General features: G+C 40.3%; 1 protein-coding gene across 3 annotated transcripts in view; it reads right to left on the bottom strand.

Annotated features, from left to right (window-relative positions):
• ELF1 (E74 like ETS transcription factor 1) overlaps positions 1-18,346 on the bottom strand; it is a 121,839-nt gene that overhangs the window by 39,379 nt on the left and 64,114 nt on the right. For all 3 annotated transcript variants that reach the window (XM_055131354.1, XM_004604602.2, XM_004604601.2), the window contains exon 2: positions 16,854-17,151. In XM_055131354.1, the coding sequence (XP_054987329.1) occupies positions 16,854-16,925 (72 nt within the window). In that variant the 5' untranslated portion in view covers positions 16,926-17,151. The remainder of the gene's footprint in view (positions 1-16,853; positions 17,152-18,346) is intronic.

Genomic DNA, 18,346 nt, shown 5'->3' with positions numbered 1-18,346 from the left:
TGCATAGTTCCAGAGTGATAACTATTCCAAGATACAAATTAAGAAGATCTGCCTGAAGTGAGATACAAGTGTGTCCAAAATCTGTAACTAGAAGGTAGAACCCGACCTATCTTAGGAAATAAGATGTGATTATAATCTTCATGTTCCATTTTCAGAGTTTTTATCCTTTTTGTTTAGATCTTTTTGAGAATGATAAAAACAACACACAACAGAGGGAACACCAGTGTAGATAATCTTTTTTAAAGATAGTGTAATTGGGAATACTTTCCAGGAGTTTTTTCCTCTCTCTTTGCCTCAGGACAAGGTAGGAGGGGCTGGGAATATGGCTCAACAGCAAAGCACGTGCCTTGCATGAATAAGACCTAGTGTTTAATCCCAGGTCTCACAGTGAGGGGTGCTCTGTGGGGGGGGGGAAGGGAGGAGTAACACAGTGGGTAGAACCCTTATTTCTTTCAAGATCTTCAATAGCTCACATCCTTCACTTCAAGGACTACTTCAATAAACTTACAAATTAATTACTGTAATTGTGCTAGGAATTGAACCGAGAGCCCCCATCCATATTTAAAATAATTTCCTTATTCTTGGATATAAAGAACAAAAAAAATGCACACTTTACTCAATCAGGAAAACTCTTGACAACATTTATCATAGAGCAAATATATTACATACACACATGGTGAAAACAGAGTGGTGAAAATAGTGAATGCACGGGGTCTGGAACTAGAATGACCAGATTTAGGATCCTCAGCTCCATACCGGTGGTGTCTTCAGTTCATATTCATCTAAAACTAAAATGTGAGCTGGAGAGACAGTACAGCAGGTAGGGCTATTTTTGCACGCAGCCAACCTGGGTTCAATTCCCAGCATCTTATATGGTCCCCCAGTGCTGCCAACTTCTGACTACAGAGTCAGAAGTTACCCCTGAGTATTACTGGGTGTTGTCCTCCCCCAACAAAAAAATTAAAATTGTAATAGCGCCCAGACTACTAAGAATTAAACAACATGTAAATACGTCCCTTGTTACAATGCATGGCACATAACAAGCATCCAATAAAATACTTGGATAAAAGTCCTTTAATATTTAATTTAGATAAAAACACACTTAAAACTTGGCTTACTAATTATACGCATACATAAAACCATCACATTGTGTACCTTAAACAATGCCACCATTATAACTCAACAAAACTGGGGGGAGAACTTGGCTTACTATAATCTTTCATTGACAGACATGGTTTTGTTTTCAATGAGAATAGTCCTTTCAGAAAACTGGTGAATAAAACTTAATCATTTACAGCTACTCAGCAGCAACCTTTTTTTCAATTAAAAGCAAAAGTTGGCCACAGACATGGGTCACTTTGTGAAAATTCCGTACACTCGCAATTTCAATAAAAGATTTATGATGCAGAGGCCCATCTGAGGGAAGTAGAAGACTTTTAAATAGCTTCACTCACTATTCTCCTAGTTCCATCAGCTGTGGGTGTTGTTCTTGGATGGGGTGAAAGTCAGAAATTGGGAGGAGGATATTAGTACCAGATCAAATACTAGGAAAATATTCCTTCATTACCTCGTCTGAAACAAAAACTAAAAGAAAAATCTAGGGCAGGGGAGGTGAGGTCGCACGGGCACTGGGATCAGGGACACACAGATTGCATGTGCGGGACCTCAGTTCAATTCCCAGAATAGCATGTCCCACCTCTCACCCCTAGCAGAGCCAGGTGTAGCCCTAGAAGCCTCACGGAGCGTAGCTGGGTGTGGTCCTAGATTCCTTCAACCTGAAACCAAGTACCATTAGACCAACCAGCATCCCGAAAGCAGGGGAGCCCAGTACTGAGTCATTCAACCCAGCTGGCAGACTCCTGCCTGAACTGGTCTCTGAGCTCCGGAGCAGTGCTTGAGAGTCTCACCCCCACCAAAAAATAACTAACTAAATGAAATGAAAACGAGAAAATTAAGATAGCTGCTAAGCAAAATAGGTCTACAATGTACATATACAAAATGCCTTTGGGGACCAGATTAATACATGAATACATTTTTATTCCAAGAAGATAAACCTGACCCCTTCTCTATAATTCCCTGACCCATTGCACTATCTCTCCAGCCACTAGTTTGAACTTTTTGAGTTAAAGTTGTGTCTGTGAGCAACATTCATTCCTTCATTCTACCTCCCAGAAATGTCTCTTTAGTTACAAAAGACTTTCTTAGACATTGCGGAAACCAAGAGTGATCATACTGCACAGGGTATTGTAAGGACTCCTGATAATCTTCCAGTATCTGTATTGCAAACCAAAATATGAGAGAGAGAGAGAGAGAGAGAGAGAGAGAGAGAGAGGGAGGGAGGGAGGAGAGAGAGTGGAGAGAGAGACAGAGAGAAGAGAGAGAGAGGAGAGAACAGAGAGACAGAGAGGTTCACCTGCCATAGAGACAGGCTGGGGGATGGGGAGTGTGGGGGATGATGGGAGGGAACCTGGGGACACTGGTGCTGGAAAATGTACACTGGTGGAGGGGTGGGTGTTGGGACACTGTATGACTGAAACCTAATCATAAACAGCTTTGTAAAGGTCTATCTCACAGCAATTCATTTAAAAAAAAAAAAGGGGGAGAGAGAGAGAGAGAACATGCATATAACCAAGCAGACCTGACAAAGTTCCCTGCCCACCCCAGGTCTGAGGACTTAACCCAGCTTTCATGCATGCAAGGCATGCACTTTAACTTAGCCACATCCCCACCTCTAAACATTAACTCTCAGTATTTGAACAAAATATCCATCGTGAACAAAACTGACTCTGTTTTCATTAAATCTTGAGTTTATTTTAAAATATGTATTTATCCATTTTGAAATGTGTTGTTTAGGCCTATACACACACCTCTCTCAGGTTTAGATAAGAGCACTATGCTGGGTTTGTAAAAATAAGTTAGGAGGGGATGCAGAGACAGTACAGCAAACGAGTATCTGTATTGCAAACGAGAGGAGAGACAGACAGAGACAGAGGAGAGACAGACAGAGAGGGAAGGGGGGGAGAGAGAGAGAGAGAGAGAGACAGAGAGAGAGAGAGAGAGACAGAGAGACAGGGAGAGAGGGGGGAGGGGGGAGAGAGAGACACTTACACACCCACACACCCATCCTGGGTTCAATCCCTGAAGCGGACCTAGGTTCTTCCCATGTCATCCTATATGGTCCCCTGAGCAGCAGGAGTAACTCCTCAGTGCAGAGCCAGAAGTGACCCCTGAGCATTTCGGAGTGTGTCTCCGTGTCCTCCTCAGCCCTCCACCAAAAATTCAGGAGAATTTCTTCAACTGAAACTATTTAAATGATTTATTAGAATTTAAAATAACTTGTGGCCTAAGCTATAGTGCAGTGGATAGGGTGCTTGCCTTGCATTTGGCTTCCCATATGGTCCCCTTAGCATCATTAGGAGTAATTCCTGAACGCAGAGCCAGGGGTAATCTCTGAGCATCACCAGATGGGACCCCCAAACAAAACTGAATAAATAAGAATAAAAGTATAATTAAAAAATAATAAAATAACTATGTATGACACTCTTTTGGGCCTACCAGCTTTATGCAAGTGAGTGATTTTTCCCTGAATATTCTCTCAATATGTTGTTCTCTGAGGAGACAGAAGGAGGTTTACTAATCCATCTTCATTTCAAGCAAAATATCAAATATTGATTACAATCATTCTTAAAAATATTTCAATGCACTAGTACAAGCGATATATCAAATCCTGACACACTGCATCATCTCTTAAGAGAAATATAAAACAAACAAGTCAAGAAAATTAATGAGAAAATATATAGAAAATGATCTTCTAATAAACTTTCTATTTTTCACTGGGGGAGAGGCTGGGTCACATTTGACTATGCTCAGAACTTACTCCCCACTCTGTGCCAGGGATTACCCCTGGAAGTGGGTGGGGGACAATTTATGGTGCCAGGAATCTACCCGGGGGTACAGTTAAGTGCATGAAAGGCGATCGATCACCTTAACCCCTGGTACTATCTCTCCAATCCCATTAATAGATGCTCTAAAAAAAAAAAAGGTTACTAATTCAGAATCAGAATCCAGGTATCTTTAGGGGAAAACTAGTAAATGAGTAGATGAGGTTATTTTTAACAATACTCTAAAATGTCTTTGTAATCCTGTCTTAGAATATGTTACAGGGTTCTAAAGTATTTCTTTTGGTCCCAGGAATAAATTCAATAATATTCTACTGGGGCTGGAGCAATAGCACAGCAGGTAGGGTGTTTGCCTTGCACGTGACCAACCCGGGATCAATTCCCAGCATCCCATATGGTCCGCTAAGCACTACCAGGAGTAATTCCTGAGTGCAGAGCCAGGATGTGCATTACCGGGTGTGACCCAAAATGGAAAAAAAAAATTCTACTATTTAAGACAGGAATGCTATCTCTGACACTGGGTGATCTGTGTGACACCAATGAGGTGGGGGGCCCCGGTGGACGGCTCAGCAGGAAGAGCACTTGCCTTGTGGACGTCAGGCCCAGAGTTTGTCCCAGTGCTGCCCCACACTTTCGGCTGTGGTCCTGGCAGCACCACTGCTACAAATCCTGACATAATAAGAGTGCTATCTCCATGCAGATCAAAACAACCATGAGATACCACCTCACACCACAGAGACTAGCACACATCCAAAAGAACAAAACCAACCGCTGTTGGAGAGGATGTGGGAAGAAAGGGACCCTTCTACACTGCTGGTGGGAATGCCGGCTAGTTCAGCCCTTTTGGAAAACAATATGGACGATTCTCAAAAAACTAGAGGTTGAGCTCCCATTTGACCCAGCAATACCACTGCTGGGAATATATCCCAGAAAAGCCAAAAAGTATAGTCAAAGTGACATATGCACTTATATGTTCACCGCAGCACTGTTTACAATAGCCAGAATCTGGAAAAAACCCGAGTGCCCTAGAACAGATGACTGGTTGAAGAAACTCTGGTACATCTATACAATGGAATACTATGCAGCTGTTAGAAAAAATGAGGTCATGACATTTGCATATAAGTGGATCAACATGGAAAGTATCATGCTAAGTGAAATGAGTCAGAAAGAGAGAGACAGACATAGAAAGATTGCACTCATCTGTGGAATATAGAATAATAGACTATAAGACTAACATCCAAGAATAGTAGAAATAAGTACCAGGAGGTTGTCTCCATGGCTTGGAGGCTGGTCTCTCATTCTGGGTAACTCAGGGAAGGGACCACCAAGTAAAATGTGGTCGGAGGTCATGCGGGGGAAGGGTGATGCGGGCCAAATACAGACTAGAGACTGAACACAATGGCCACTCAACACCTTTATTGCAAACCACAACACCTAATCAGAGAGAGAGAACAAAAGGGAATACCCTGCCATAGTGGCAGGGTGGGGTGGGGGGAGACGGGACTGGGGAGGGGAGGAAGGATGTAGGGTTTACTGGTGATGGAGAATGGGCACTGGTGAAGGGATGGGTTATCGAACTTTGTATGGGGGAAACATGAGCACAAAGATGTATGGATCTGTAACTGTACCCTCACGATGACTCTCTTAATTAGAATAAAAAATAATAACTGAAAAAAAAAAAGAGTTTTATCTCCAGTGTCAGTCACTGTCATCCCGTTGCTCATCAATTTGCTTGAGCGGGCACCAGTAACGTCTCCATTGTGAGACTTGTTACTGTTTTTGGCATATCAAATACGCCACAGGGAGCTTGCCAGGCTTTGCCATGCGGGCGAGATACTCTTGGTAGCTTGTAGGGCTCTCCGAGATGGGCAGAGGAATCGAACCCGGGTCGGCCGAATGCCAAGGCAAACGCCTTACCTGCTGTGCTATCACTCCAGTCCATCTCCAGTGTACTGTGACCAATTGTGCAAAGCCTGTAGTGGCAATACAGCTACAACAACGGGAAGAGTAGGAGAGAAAAAAATGTATGTGGAGAAAACTTAGTAAATGATTAAGGACTATGGAGACTACAGCAGAGAATGTTTAATGTTTTCTTGACACAAAGTTTAACATCTCTTGTTTTGTTTTGGGATGATACCTGATGGTGCTCAGGACTTAATCCTGGCTCTGCAATCAGGATCACTCCTGTCAGGCTCAGGGGTAAATGGGTGCTGTGGACAGAACCCTGGTCAGTTGTATGCAAGGCAAGAGCCTAACCTACTGTACTATGCATCTATCTGGATCCCATGAAAGTTAACATCTTAAAGCAACATCAGGGTACAAAATTTAGTATTTTTCTACTTGTCCTTTTAGTTTCAAGTGGCTCTTTTCCTTCAATATTCTAGAGTTTATGGATCATAAAGAAATTCATGATGCAAATATTTTGTTATAACCACTACAGTATAGAGGGAAAATTATTCAAATCTTTAATAAGATAAAGTACTTTTTTAAATCTCACTACAATGCTGCGTAAAACATGCTTCCAACCTCGTTGAGAGCTTTTTAATACAATAAGCAATAAGACAGAATAAAATAAAAATCAAAAAGCACTTTAATATGGTTAATGGTGGTGGTGAAGAAGTATTTTATAAGGGCTATCCCAGTTAATTCCCGTAGCATGATGCTATTTTGTTCAGACAGGCCTACCAACCAGGGAGAGGGAGAGCTAAAACTTGGATTTAGGCAACCTAGCTCCAGAGTCTTCATAAATCCATGAGTTAATCATATACATGTATATTCTTTATGAACACAGAAGAACAGAACTACAGTAGAAAAGTATGTTTAATGTCTATTGGCTCCAGTTTCTGAAGACATCTAGCTTAACGCCTCTCTTGCACAACATAACAAAAAACAAAAGATCTAAATAAAAAAAGTCCTTTCTCCAAACTTCCTCAAGATAATATTTGAAATTCCATTGTAAATCCCTGTGGAGTTTATTTAGCTAAGTCTAATCCCAGTTTAGGGCATTCATGGTAAGTAGTCTTCTTTTAGTCTCAGCTTCTATTTTTCTTTTAAAACCAGGATAAATTACAACTGGCCATGAAAATAAAAAAAAAGTAAAAGTTACGGACTACAATCTCCTTTTTCTTTGTTTCCCAGGAGGCATACCTGATGAGCCAGGGGACAATATGGAGTGCCGGGGGTCAAACCCAGGTCAGCTGCATGCAAGGCAAGCACTGCACTCTGGCCAAATCCCAGTTTTCTTAATCTTAATGTCTTAAAATGTGTGATATAGCACACTTGTTAAATGTAGACAGAAGCAGTATAAAGAGTTAAAAAAGAAAATACAACTGTTGTCATTCAGGAGGCCCATGATGGATCCCTAGAACGACATGTCTCCCAGGTACTGCCAGGTCAATCCCTGAGCACAGCCAGGTGTGGTCCAAAAACAAAGAGGACTTTGGGGGAGGAGGAGTAAATTTTAATCAGGTTGAAATATTTAGTTACAAACAAACTAGAGAAAATATCAACAGAAGTCACTATCAGATTGCTAAATGTTATAAACATGTGGATTCTATGTAACAAAAAAGCCAATTACTGGAGCTTTTATGGACAAGTATATTATGTATAAATGGGCAAGTATCCTATATTATGTATAAAGCATTAAAAATAATGAGACATGGCTTTCCTGAATATAGGCAGTTTAGCTGTAACAAAGACGAGCTGATCACAGACAATAATGGAAAGCAATCATCTCTCCAAAAAACTGAAAAACAGCAGATCAAATTACATTAAAATAAAATTACCCTATGTTACAATGTTATTATTATATACCAATAGTTCAATGAGTGTAGCACTGTAGGACTGTCATCCGGTTGTTCAAGGATTTGCTCAAGCAGGAACAAGTAACATCTCCATTGTGAGACTTGTTACTGTTTTTGGGATATCGAATATGCCACAGGTAGTTTGCCAGGCTCTGCTGAGCAGGATGAAGAATCGAACCTGGGTCCACCGTGTGCAAGGCAAACGCCCTACCCGCTGTGCTATCGCTCCAGTCCCAGTGAGAATAGATTCGCCTAAAGTCACACAGCTGGTAACGGAGGGAAGCTGGTTTCCCAGTTAATGCCTCATTGCCAACACTCACTTCTCTTTTTCCCCTGGTCCCCGCAATACTCACTTCTGATGTGGTGGTGGGCTTCACATTCATATGCAAGATATGTAGTCCTATCACTACGCTAGATTCCTGGCCCTTAACTGACAAAAGTATTGGGGCACTTGAGTGACACCAGTTTGACTCCCAGCACCACACGCAGAGCAACACTGGGAGTGATACCTGAGCTAATAGTGGCGGAGCACCTCCAAGGGTGGTTCAACTAAAAACAAAATACCATCTCCCAGGGCGGGAGATACAGTTCTTGAGTTCAAGGCCCCCTGAGCAGCACTTGGAGTGATTCCCCAAATGCCAAGCTGAGACTAGCTTCTGAGAACCACTGGGTGTGGCCCAAATAACACAATGCACCCCCCAACCCCAAAATAAAACAAAGAAAAACCAAAAATCTCTCAGGTAAATATTAAATTGCTTGAAATGTACTTATTTATTTTGGAACAGGGAAAAGAGAGAAGAGGAACCTGATATTTCTTTTTTTTTTTTTTTTGGCTTTTTGGGTCACACCCGGTGATGCTCTGGGGTTACTTCTGGCTCTGCACTCAGGAACTGCTTCTGGCAGTGCTTGGGACCAAACCCGGGTTGCCTGGCCGCGTGCAAGGCAAAAGCCCTACCCACTGTACTACGGCTCCAGCCCAGAACCTGATATTTGATCTAGAACTTGCTTTCATAAAAATAAATGGAGATCTCACTTAACTTTTTCCCCCACAGACACCAGTAAATAGCCAAGAATGAGAGAAGTTCAAAGGTTGCATAAGACGATAAAATAATCTAATCAGTAACTTAAAACATTACCTTTTAGGAACCAGCAAGGAAGCATAGGGGTTAAGGTGTTTGCCTTGCATGTAGCAGAACCAGGTTTGATCCCCAGAACCACATGTAATCCCCAAGCCCAGGCAGGAAGCATTTCTGAACAGTCAAATGTACACCCCCCCTCCAAATAAAGACCCACCATCACCTTTTAGGACAAAAAAATTCTCGTCTGCTAACTTCAAACAATATAATTCCAAGCTAACCTTCTTGATCCTGTCCCATCCTTCTTCATTCTTTTCCCGAATATCATGCTAGGTTGGAAAATATTACACAAAAGAATGCCTAAATGTACTATTAGTCATTACAAAATAACAGAACACTTGCTTTGTAAAAAGTGTCCGGGGGCCGGACCTGAGGACCGTAGAGTCAGTAGTACATCTGCCTTGTACACAGCTGAGCTGGGTCCTCCAAGCACAACCAAGAGTAATCTCTGAGTATTACCTGGTATGTCCTTCCCCGCTTCCCAAGCCCCCGACACAAAAAATTAGAAAGAGTTCTGCAGCTGGAAAGATAGTACATACCGGGCCTGGGTTCAATATCCGGCATCCCATACGGTCCCCTGAACACTACCAGGAGTAATTCCTTAGTAAAGACTCAGGACCCCTAAGTATTGCTGGGTGTGAACCCCCCAGCAATTTTTAAATTTTTTTTTAAAGTGTCCTAATATGGAGAATTTTGGTTATCGTGCTTAAAAATAAAACTGAATTTGGGGCTGGAGCGATAGCACAGCGGGTAGGGTGTTTGCCTTGCACGCGGCCGACCCGGGTTCTATTCCCAGCATCACATATGGTCCCCTGAGCACCGCCAGGAGTAATTCCTGAGTGCAGAGCCAGGAATAACCCCTGTGCATCGCCAGATGTGACCCAAAAAGCAAAAAAGATTTAAAAAAATTTTTTAAAAAAACTGAATTAGGGAATATAGCTCAGTGGTAGAGCACTAGTCTTGTATGTGTGAAGCCCTGAGTTCAGAATGGAAGAAAATAAAATCAAAGACAAGGCACACAACATCATAGTAGAGGGAACTGAAAGGAGAATTTTTTTAATAAAAAAATATTTAAGATACTTAACTGACAATCACAAGAAAAATAAGCTCTGAATTAATTACAGAAATTCTCAGAGGTAAGAGGAAAATAATAGCTAGTGGAAGGGATAACAACCGAAATCCCCCACTCTAAAAAGGGAGACATGAGCACTGAGTGAGGAGACTCCAAGATTGTTCTACAAAACAAACCCGAACAGACCACCAGGACACACTGCAATCAAACTGACAAGAACAAAAGACACCTTAAAGCAAAGCCTCAAACACCGTGGAAGTAAACTAAACTCACATCAGATTCCTCTTGAAATTCTACAAGCAGGCTGGAGAAATAGTACAGTGGGTAGGGTGTTTGCCTTACATGTGGCCAACCCGGGTTCTATTCCCAGCATCCCATAAGGTCCCCCAAGCACCGCCAGGAGTAATTCCTGAGTGCAGAGCCAGGAGTAACCCCCGTGCATCTCTAGGTGTGACCCAAAAAGCAAAAAAGGAAAAAAAAAGAAAAAGAAAAGGAAAAGAAATTCTACAAGCAAGAAGCGAATGGAAAGATATACAAAGAAAGATATATACAAAGAATACGACAAAAAAACATTCAGCCAAGAGTCCTCTTTACTATAAGGCTTGTCAATCAGATTTGAGAGAAAGGTAAAAAAACATGAAAAGAAAAACAACAGCTGATGGGTCAACTGATATTACCTCTGGTCATTCAAAACTGTAACGGAGTATGTAATAAATAATATATAAATTACATATACATATATATATATATTCGACATGATTTTATGAAGAGAATTAAAAGAATGAAAATCTTTTGTGTGTGGGGTTGGGTTTGGGAGCCACACACGGTGTTGTATAGTGACTACTCCTGTAATGTGTTTTGGGGTCATTCCCTGCGGGGCTCTAGGACCATTACAGTGTCAGAAACCGAACCAAGAGCTCTTGCATGCAAAGCATGTGCTCAGTCAGTCCTTTGAGCTCTCTCTCTCTGACTCAGGAAAAATTTAACAGGATTCAGTCAATAAATGTCTTAACTTAGGCTAAATGCTTGCAGTGGGGGGTGGGGCGAGGCATACAGAGGAGGCAACTTCTTCAAATGGTTTGGTACTTATCTGCAGAAATCAGTAATGCATATATAAAATTTTAACATGGCAAATAAGTGATAAAGAAAATAAGAGAGAGCACTCCCCCACACACCCCTCAAAAAGGATAAAGTTGTCAATTCCCAAAGAATGAGTTTAAGATACGTTTCTAAAAAGCCTCTAAAAATCACCTTTAATCTTGAAAGGTGATTAGAACATTAGTAAGTAACAAGTAGGAACACAGGAGATCAAACAAGTGAAGCACAAAACAAACGGGGGGGCGGGGGGGGTGAAATCATACAGTAGATTGGCAAAATTAATGCGGTAAAAGAGTGAAATACTAAAACTTTTTTTTTCATGAAAACCTTTTTTTTTTCTTGCCACACCCGGTTATGCTCATGGCTTACTTCTGGCTCAGTACTCAAGGATCACTCCCGGCAGCCATATGGGATGCCTGGGATTGAACCCAGGTGGGACCACAGGCAAAGCAAGGGTCCTACCCTGCTGTTCTATCTCCCCATCACCTAAAAGCTTCTATTAAGTGATTAGGCTAATGATATAGTCAAAAGAATTCCAACAAAATGTTTAACTCTAATTAATTGAGAATAAAGTCAATAGTAGAATACACTCTTTGCAAATATGAGATACTGAGTTCTATGCTTACTTTCCCCAGTGGGAGCAAAGGAGAGGAAGGGGAAAGGAAGGGGGAATGAAGGAAGGAAAACAGGAAGAAACGGATGAGCACATAAAGTCAAGAAATAATTGAAATTCTTCTTTGGTTAAGTTTTCCTAAAGGTCAGAATGTGGTCAAAGGTTCCATCCTCTGAGTAGTGGGAATTCCCAAACACTACCTCGGCAGTTTGTCAAAAAGAAACACAAAAACTATTATTCCTTGCATAGGGATGACCCCTAACATCACATATTGTCTCCTGAACACTAGCCATTGCTCTCTCTCCCGCCCAGATATACCTCATTCCTACCTACAAATACTGCCAGTTTGGAAGAGCCAGGAAGAAAAGATTTCTAAATGACTTGGAAGTGCCAACTACGCTGGTATTTCTTTCCAGCATTCACCTCCATCCCTACCCAGGGGAATTATAAGTAATATGAATCAATTAAAACAAAATTAACAAAGTGGAAGCAACTAGAGAAATATCACGTCAGTTTCTTTATACAACTATATTTATAACCACAGATCATAAATGAAAACAGGAAATATATTCAAGTCTAGTGGCTTTAAATACTGATTGTATAATGAGCCAACCAAATCAATAAAGGATCATAAGACAAAATCAATCACTTTATTTATTTATTTATTTTTGCTTTTGGGGTCACACCTGGCGATGCACAGGGGTTACCCCTGGCTCTGCACTCAGGAATTACCCCTGGCGGTGCTCAGGGGACCATATGGGATGCTGGGAATCGAACCCGGGTCGGTCGCGTGCAAGGCAAACGCCCTACCCACTGTGCTATCACTCCAGCCCCTAAAATCAATCACTTTACAGTATAAATACTTCTAAAATTTGAATAGTTAAAATCCCGTCTTTTTTTTTATTTATTTTTTGCTTTTTGGGTCACTCCCGGTGATGCACAGGGGTTACTCCTGGCACTGCGCTCAGGAATTACTCCTGGCAGTGCTCAGGGGACCATATGGGATGCTGGGAATCGAACCCAGGTCGGCCACCTGCAAGGCAAACGCCCTACCTGCTGTGCTATTGCTCCAGCCCCCTCCAGTCATTTTTAATATAACTGAAAAGCTAATTCTAAAATTCATTTTAAAATATATTCGGCTTTTGAGGGAAGGATATCATATCAGATATCGAATTTATAAATTGAAACTAAAAATAGCATGTAATAGACATAATCAGAAACAGTAAAATGTAACAGAATATATCAGCAAGTTCAAAACTAGTATCTATACAAATCTTTGTTTTTCTCCCAACTTTAATTTAGGAACAATAGCACAGCTGGTAGGGCATTTGCCTTGCACGTGGACAACCCAGGTTCGATTCCACAGCCCCCCCCCATCCCTCTCGGAGAGCCTGGCAAGCTATTCGATATGCCCAAAACAGTAATAAATCTCACGATGGAGACATTACTAGTGCCCACTTGAGCAAATCGATGAGGACTGTAGGACCACAGTGCTACAGTGCTACTGTTAATAATTTCTATTATAATTGCAAACCACAATGCCCAAAAGGGGTGGGGGGGGAGAGAGAGGGAGAGAGAGAGAGAGAAGACGAAAGCACATGCCATAGAGGCAGGCAGGGGTGGGAGGAGAGAAGGAAAGATAGTGTTGGTAGTAGGGAAACTGACATGGCCTCTCTGAAGAATGTACAGAGATACATTACATATAGATGGAATAACGGAATGATAGTGTTAAATTACTAGCTATATTCCAACAGGAATTTCAATACACAAACTCACTTAAATTAATGACAACCCTAAAATATAAAATGCTATTTCATTCTCATTTTCATATAAAGAAACTGAGGCTGGGACTGGAATGATAGCACAGCAGGTAGAGCGTTTGCCTTGCACGCGGCCGACCCGGGTTCAATTCCCAGCATCCCATATGGTCCCCTGAGCACCGCCAGGGGTAATTCCTGAGTGCAGAGCCAGGAGTAATCCCTGTGCATCGCCAGGTGTGACCCAAAAAGGAAAAAAAGAAACTGAGGGTTAGAAAGGTCTTAACCTTTATTGCCTGCCCAGAGTTACAAATATATTAAGTAATGGAGCAGGATGCAAATCCAGGTGTTCTGATTCTCACATTTGAGCTTTTTTGTTTGTTTTTATTTTTAGGCCACACCAGGCTTATTCCTGACTCTGAACTCGGGGATCACTCCTGGTGGGGTTCAGAGGACCATGTGGGGCACTGAAGACAGAACCTGGGTCACCTGTGTGGCAAGGGTGGTGCCCGAATTGCTATACCATCTCTCGGGCCCCATGAGCACTTAACCACTATAGGTCTCCTGCCTCCCAAATAAAAGTATTCACAGCAATGTCATTAATTTTTTTTAAAAAAACATTTATTGGTAACAGCCAGTTATCTTCATCAAAAACTGGTAAGTTATATTACTCATTTATCAATGTGGAAAAATCAGTGGTATCGAACCAGTTCACAAAAGCAGAGAAAATATACAAAAAAAAGTCACAAAAAATATTAAACATCGTTTTTATCTTAAAAAATAACTTTTGAATGTAAACTTTTTTGTGCATGTATTAGTCTTCTGTCTGAAAAAAAAAAATCCTGATCATATGTCCAATCCTGGTATTTCTAGAGCGAATAGGAGCAGGGAATGAGGATGAAGAGAGACTTTTAATGCACTGTTATTTATTTCATAATAGGTGACTTGTTTTGTTTTGTTTTTGCTCCATCGATACTTTTTCAGTCAAGTGAACTTAAAATTAAGAGCTATATATACACACTGTATAATTAATCTAACAATTTTTCTGAAGTTTCAAATTTTAAAAAAATGAGGTGATTTCTATTTGAGAACAAAAATGAGTTACCTACTTCATTTGGTTTGGAAGATAACATAAATGTTGAGTGTAAAATATTCATGCCGTAGTAGTAACACAAACATGAGTGACAAGCTGCACTAGGAACATAGGCTCTTTGTGTGGGTATCCCCTGGCTTGAGGTCTCTGAGGGACCCCTCACCTGTACCCCCTGCCCCCACTCCCCAGGGGACCACCAAATTCTCTGGTCTACCCTGGGATGACTTAAACAATCATTGGTATGTTTCATGAGCATGAAACATAAACTTGCAGCTTCCAAAAACAGTACCTGTGCAGTAAATACACTGCACCACATATGGTCCCTTGAGCACCTCCAGAAGTCCTAAGACTTTTTCTGAGAGAGCCGGGAACAGGCCCTGAGTAGCCCCCAAATAAATTAATTTTAATTAAGAAAAAATTTAACAATAATGAAGTAGAATCACAGGTTAGATACGTGCTAGTAAGACTGACTCTACTAAATATATTTATACCCATGTCAACCAGTAGAGTTTGCAGTGTTCATGATCACAGATTAAAGAACGCAATAGCTGGCCAATTGTTGCAAACATTTTGACAGTAATTGTAAGTACGACTGATGTACATCCCTGCAATACCACTTCAATACCATCAGTGGGAGTCAAACTGTTTAGGTTCAAACTGCAGCTCCACTATTAAGTTTATGAGTGGTAGCAAGTCATGTAACCTCATCATTGTAAAGTGGAGATAACTGGGTCCAGAGAGAGAGTACAACGGGGCACTGCGTGGGAGCTCCTTCCCTCCATCCAAAAAAAAAAAAAAAATCAAGTATCTGTCTCATAGAATAAGTATTTATAAAGACCTTATAAACTAACACATACCCTTTTTTTTTTTAGAGAAAAAGAAAGAACAAGAAAATATTTATGTGTACAGTCTAATTAAGCTCAGGGTACCATCTCCCACCCAAAGACATTAGGAACCTTTCCTAGATCAACCAAGTGTATCATACGTAGCAAAGATGAGCACTGCTTTCCCTAACTTCTTCTAAGGTCATGTAGATACATCTATCACTATTGCACCATGTGTAAAATGGATTTCTCATGGTCGAGTGTCAACATCATTGTGCCAGAGCACAGCAGTGAGTGGCTGAGAGCTCTGTTCTCTGTGGTCACATCCTGAGCTCAAATCTCACCGCATCAAGTCTGGGTCTTTCATCTAAGAGAGATGCACAGTAAACACACTGTTCTCATGCCTTAACATATACAAGAACATCTGTTTTAAAACACTCTCTCCTCCTAAGATATCTTTAATAATGTCTCTAGAGTAAATCTATGTAAATATTAGCATTTTTAAATTTAGAAATCAAGTGGTCTTTCTCTCAAATCATATTCCTTCTTAGCCAAAGCTAATCTTGCGATTAAGACACCTTAAATCCAAATTCTCATCCTTTGGGGAAGGGGAGATAGCTCAAGAGGCATGCAGAGGGTCCCTTACTTGATTTCCAGCAACATATGGCTTCCCCAAGCAAGCCCTGGTGGCCCCCACCTGGACCCCCTCCATTTATAGCAACTACTGGGGAGGTCCCAATTAAAAAACACTCATCTTTTATGAACATAGCTTTTTCATTCTGTTACTTAAAAATACAATTGAAAGAGCATAGAAATTATCATACCCCACCAAAAGCAAGAAACAAGTTTATTATTTGCAGAAACTCTTTGTAGATTATAACCTGCTAAATTATATAGTCCCCTAAACCTCTAGCTTCCTCCTCTGAAAGTGAAGAGGGACTAAGAATAAATTCAGACCTTTCCCTCAGTATCTCTTGGATCTTTAGAAAAAACAATTTTCACATTTTTGCAAAAAATAAATAAAAATAAAAGCTAACTTTAGAAAAATGCTTCAGTTCAATTCTCTCATGCAACAGATGATGAAATTTTTTCTAGAGAAGTTAAGTAACTTCCTCAAAGTCACATGTTTTTCACTGAAATAATATGTGACTCAGTGACGGCTAACATTTTTTCATTCTCTTAAAAAAAAAAAGCCCCGGACTACAAATAATAATCAAACACATACATTAAAACTAAGTAATTGTGAAAATTATTGTGAAGCAATATAAAAAAATCATATGCCTCATTGAAATGTGCTGAAAAACTTTTCAAAGCACTCTGGAATAATTACCAAAGGTATTTACTATGAAGTTTCACTTTACAGAATAAGAAGCTTATACCCTTTTTACCACATCAAAGCTCAGGATAAGGGTCTTAATGAATTAACTAATATTTGAAATATAAGATCAACTCCAAAATTTTAGATTATCTACTACTGTCTTTTGAAGTAAATTATTTTGATACAAATGAAGAAACCATAAAAAATTTATCAAAATAAAGTTATTTCTGATTCTCATACCTGTTGTTCATCCTCCATGACGTTACTAGCAAATTCAAACACCAGATCGTTCTGTTGGACAACAGCAGCCATAATAAAGCATTCCTCTTAGATCCACATGAGACAAATTCCAAATAGGTTCAAGTATCAGGCAACAACGTTCAGAGACTAATGATAAAAATCTTCAGTTAAGTCTGTGAAGCTACTGTATATCCGGGTTATCCTTAGGAAAGGTGGTCCAAATTTTCTCAGTTCACTGATAATTCTATTCAATCAAATAAGGCACTTCTGAAAGTTTTCTTCTCTAGGGCTTCTTAACCTGAAAAGCAAAAGTTTGAGTTATGAGAAAAGCAATCATGGCAATTTAGAATATAACTAAGAGTACTGAGCACAGGGTCTCTAAGGTATTTGTTGTGACAGTTTTTAATCATAATTAACATGACAAAGTTAAATGAACACAGGTTTCCACAGAAGATAGGTATCTTCTCAGTAGACTTCATTTTTGTAAGTTCAGATAACCTGTCATTACAGAAAATAAAACTGTTCTTCTCTTCTGCCTTAGAGTACTAAATGTTAAAAAAAAAGAAAAAATGTCACCAGCAATCAACTAGGTTTGTATTCACACTAAGGCCTATGGACACAATATTCTGCTTTTCACTAATCCAGCAAATCATATACTCAGAACTCCATGAAAATTTCATAACTAAAAAGATATAAAAACATCAGACAGTGTCCCTATTAGGAGATATAGAGACAGAAAGAAATAATCGCATACATTTAAATTTTACTATTTTAAGAACGTTTAAAAAATCAGCCGATATTAAAGCCAACTCTTTTTGTTCTTTAAATAAATAAAAAGGTTTCTGGTAAGTAGAAGGCTTTACCATGTCTGCAGTAGCTTCTTTTTTAATGCACTGAAATGTATCCTTATCTCTAACACAGGCTTGCAAGCAACAGGAAGGAAACGGCACTTGACCACGTCATGGCAAATTAGCACATGCAAAGAACTGCATTTTTCAATAGCAAAAAAACAGAAAGGCAACTTAAGAGTGCAAACAATTTCACAGTCAAAGGAGAGATGTTTAAAAAGTGCCTACCTAAGATGTTTGCTTATTAAAAAAAAAACTATCACCACTAACAGGCAGAAAAAACGGAAACTTTTTAAAAAGTTGCTTGAGTACCGCTAAAGGTGCCATAGCGACAGTATGGTTGGGTAGGCACTTGCCTTCCACACAGCTGGCCCAGGTTTGATTCCCAGCACATTTGGTCCCCTGGTCTTGCTCAGAGTGATCCCTGAGCACAGCACAGCGCCAAGAGTAAGCCCTGAGCATAGCCAGGTATGGCCCCAAACACAGTTTCATTAAATACTGCAATATTTGATTAAAACCCACAATGTGGCACGAAGAGAAAAAGATATAAACATAACCATATTAAAGGTCAGGGATGAAGCTTCATGGCAGGCAGAGAACCTTGCACGTGTGAGGCCCTGGGTTCTACTCCTGAACCGCAAACAT

The sequence above is a fragment of the Sorex araneus genome, chromosome 1, assembly GCF_027595985.1.
Source record: "Sorex araneus isolate mSorAra2 chromosome 1, mSorAra2.pri, whole genome shotgun sequence".
Taxonomy (NCBI): Eukaryota; Metazoa; Chordata; class Mammalia; order Eulipotyphla; family Soricidae; genus Sorex; species Sorex araneus.
The sequence above is the reverse complement of the archived record's forward strand: the minus strand, read 5'-3'. Positions and strand labels throughout refer to the sequence as shown.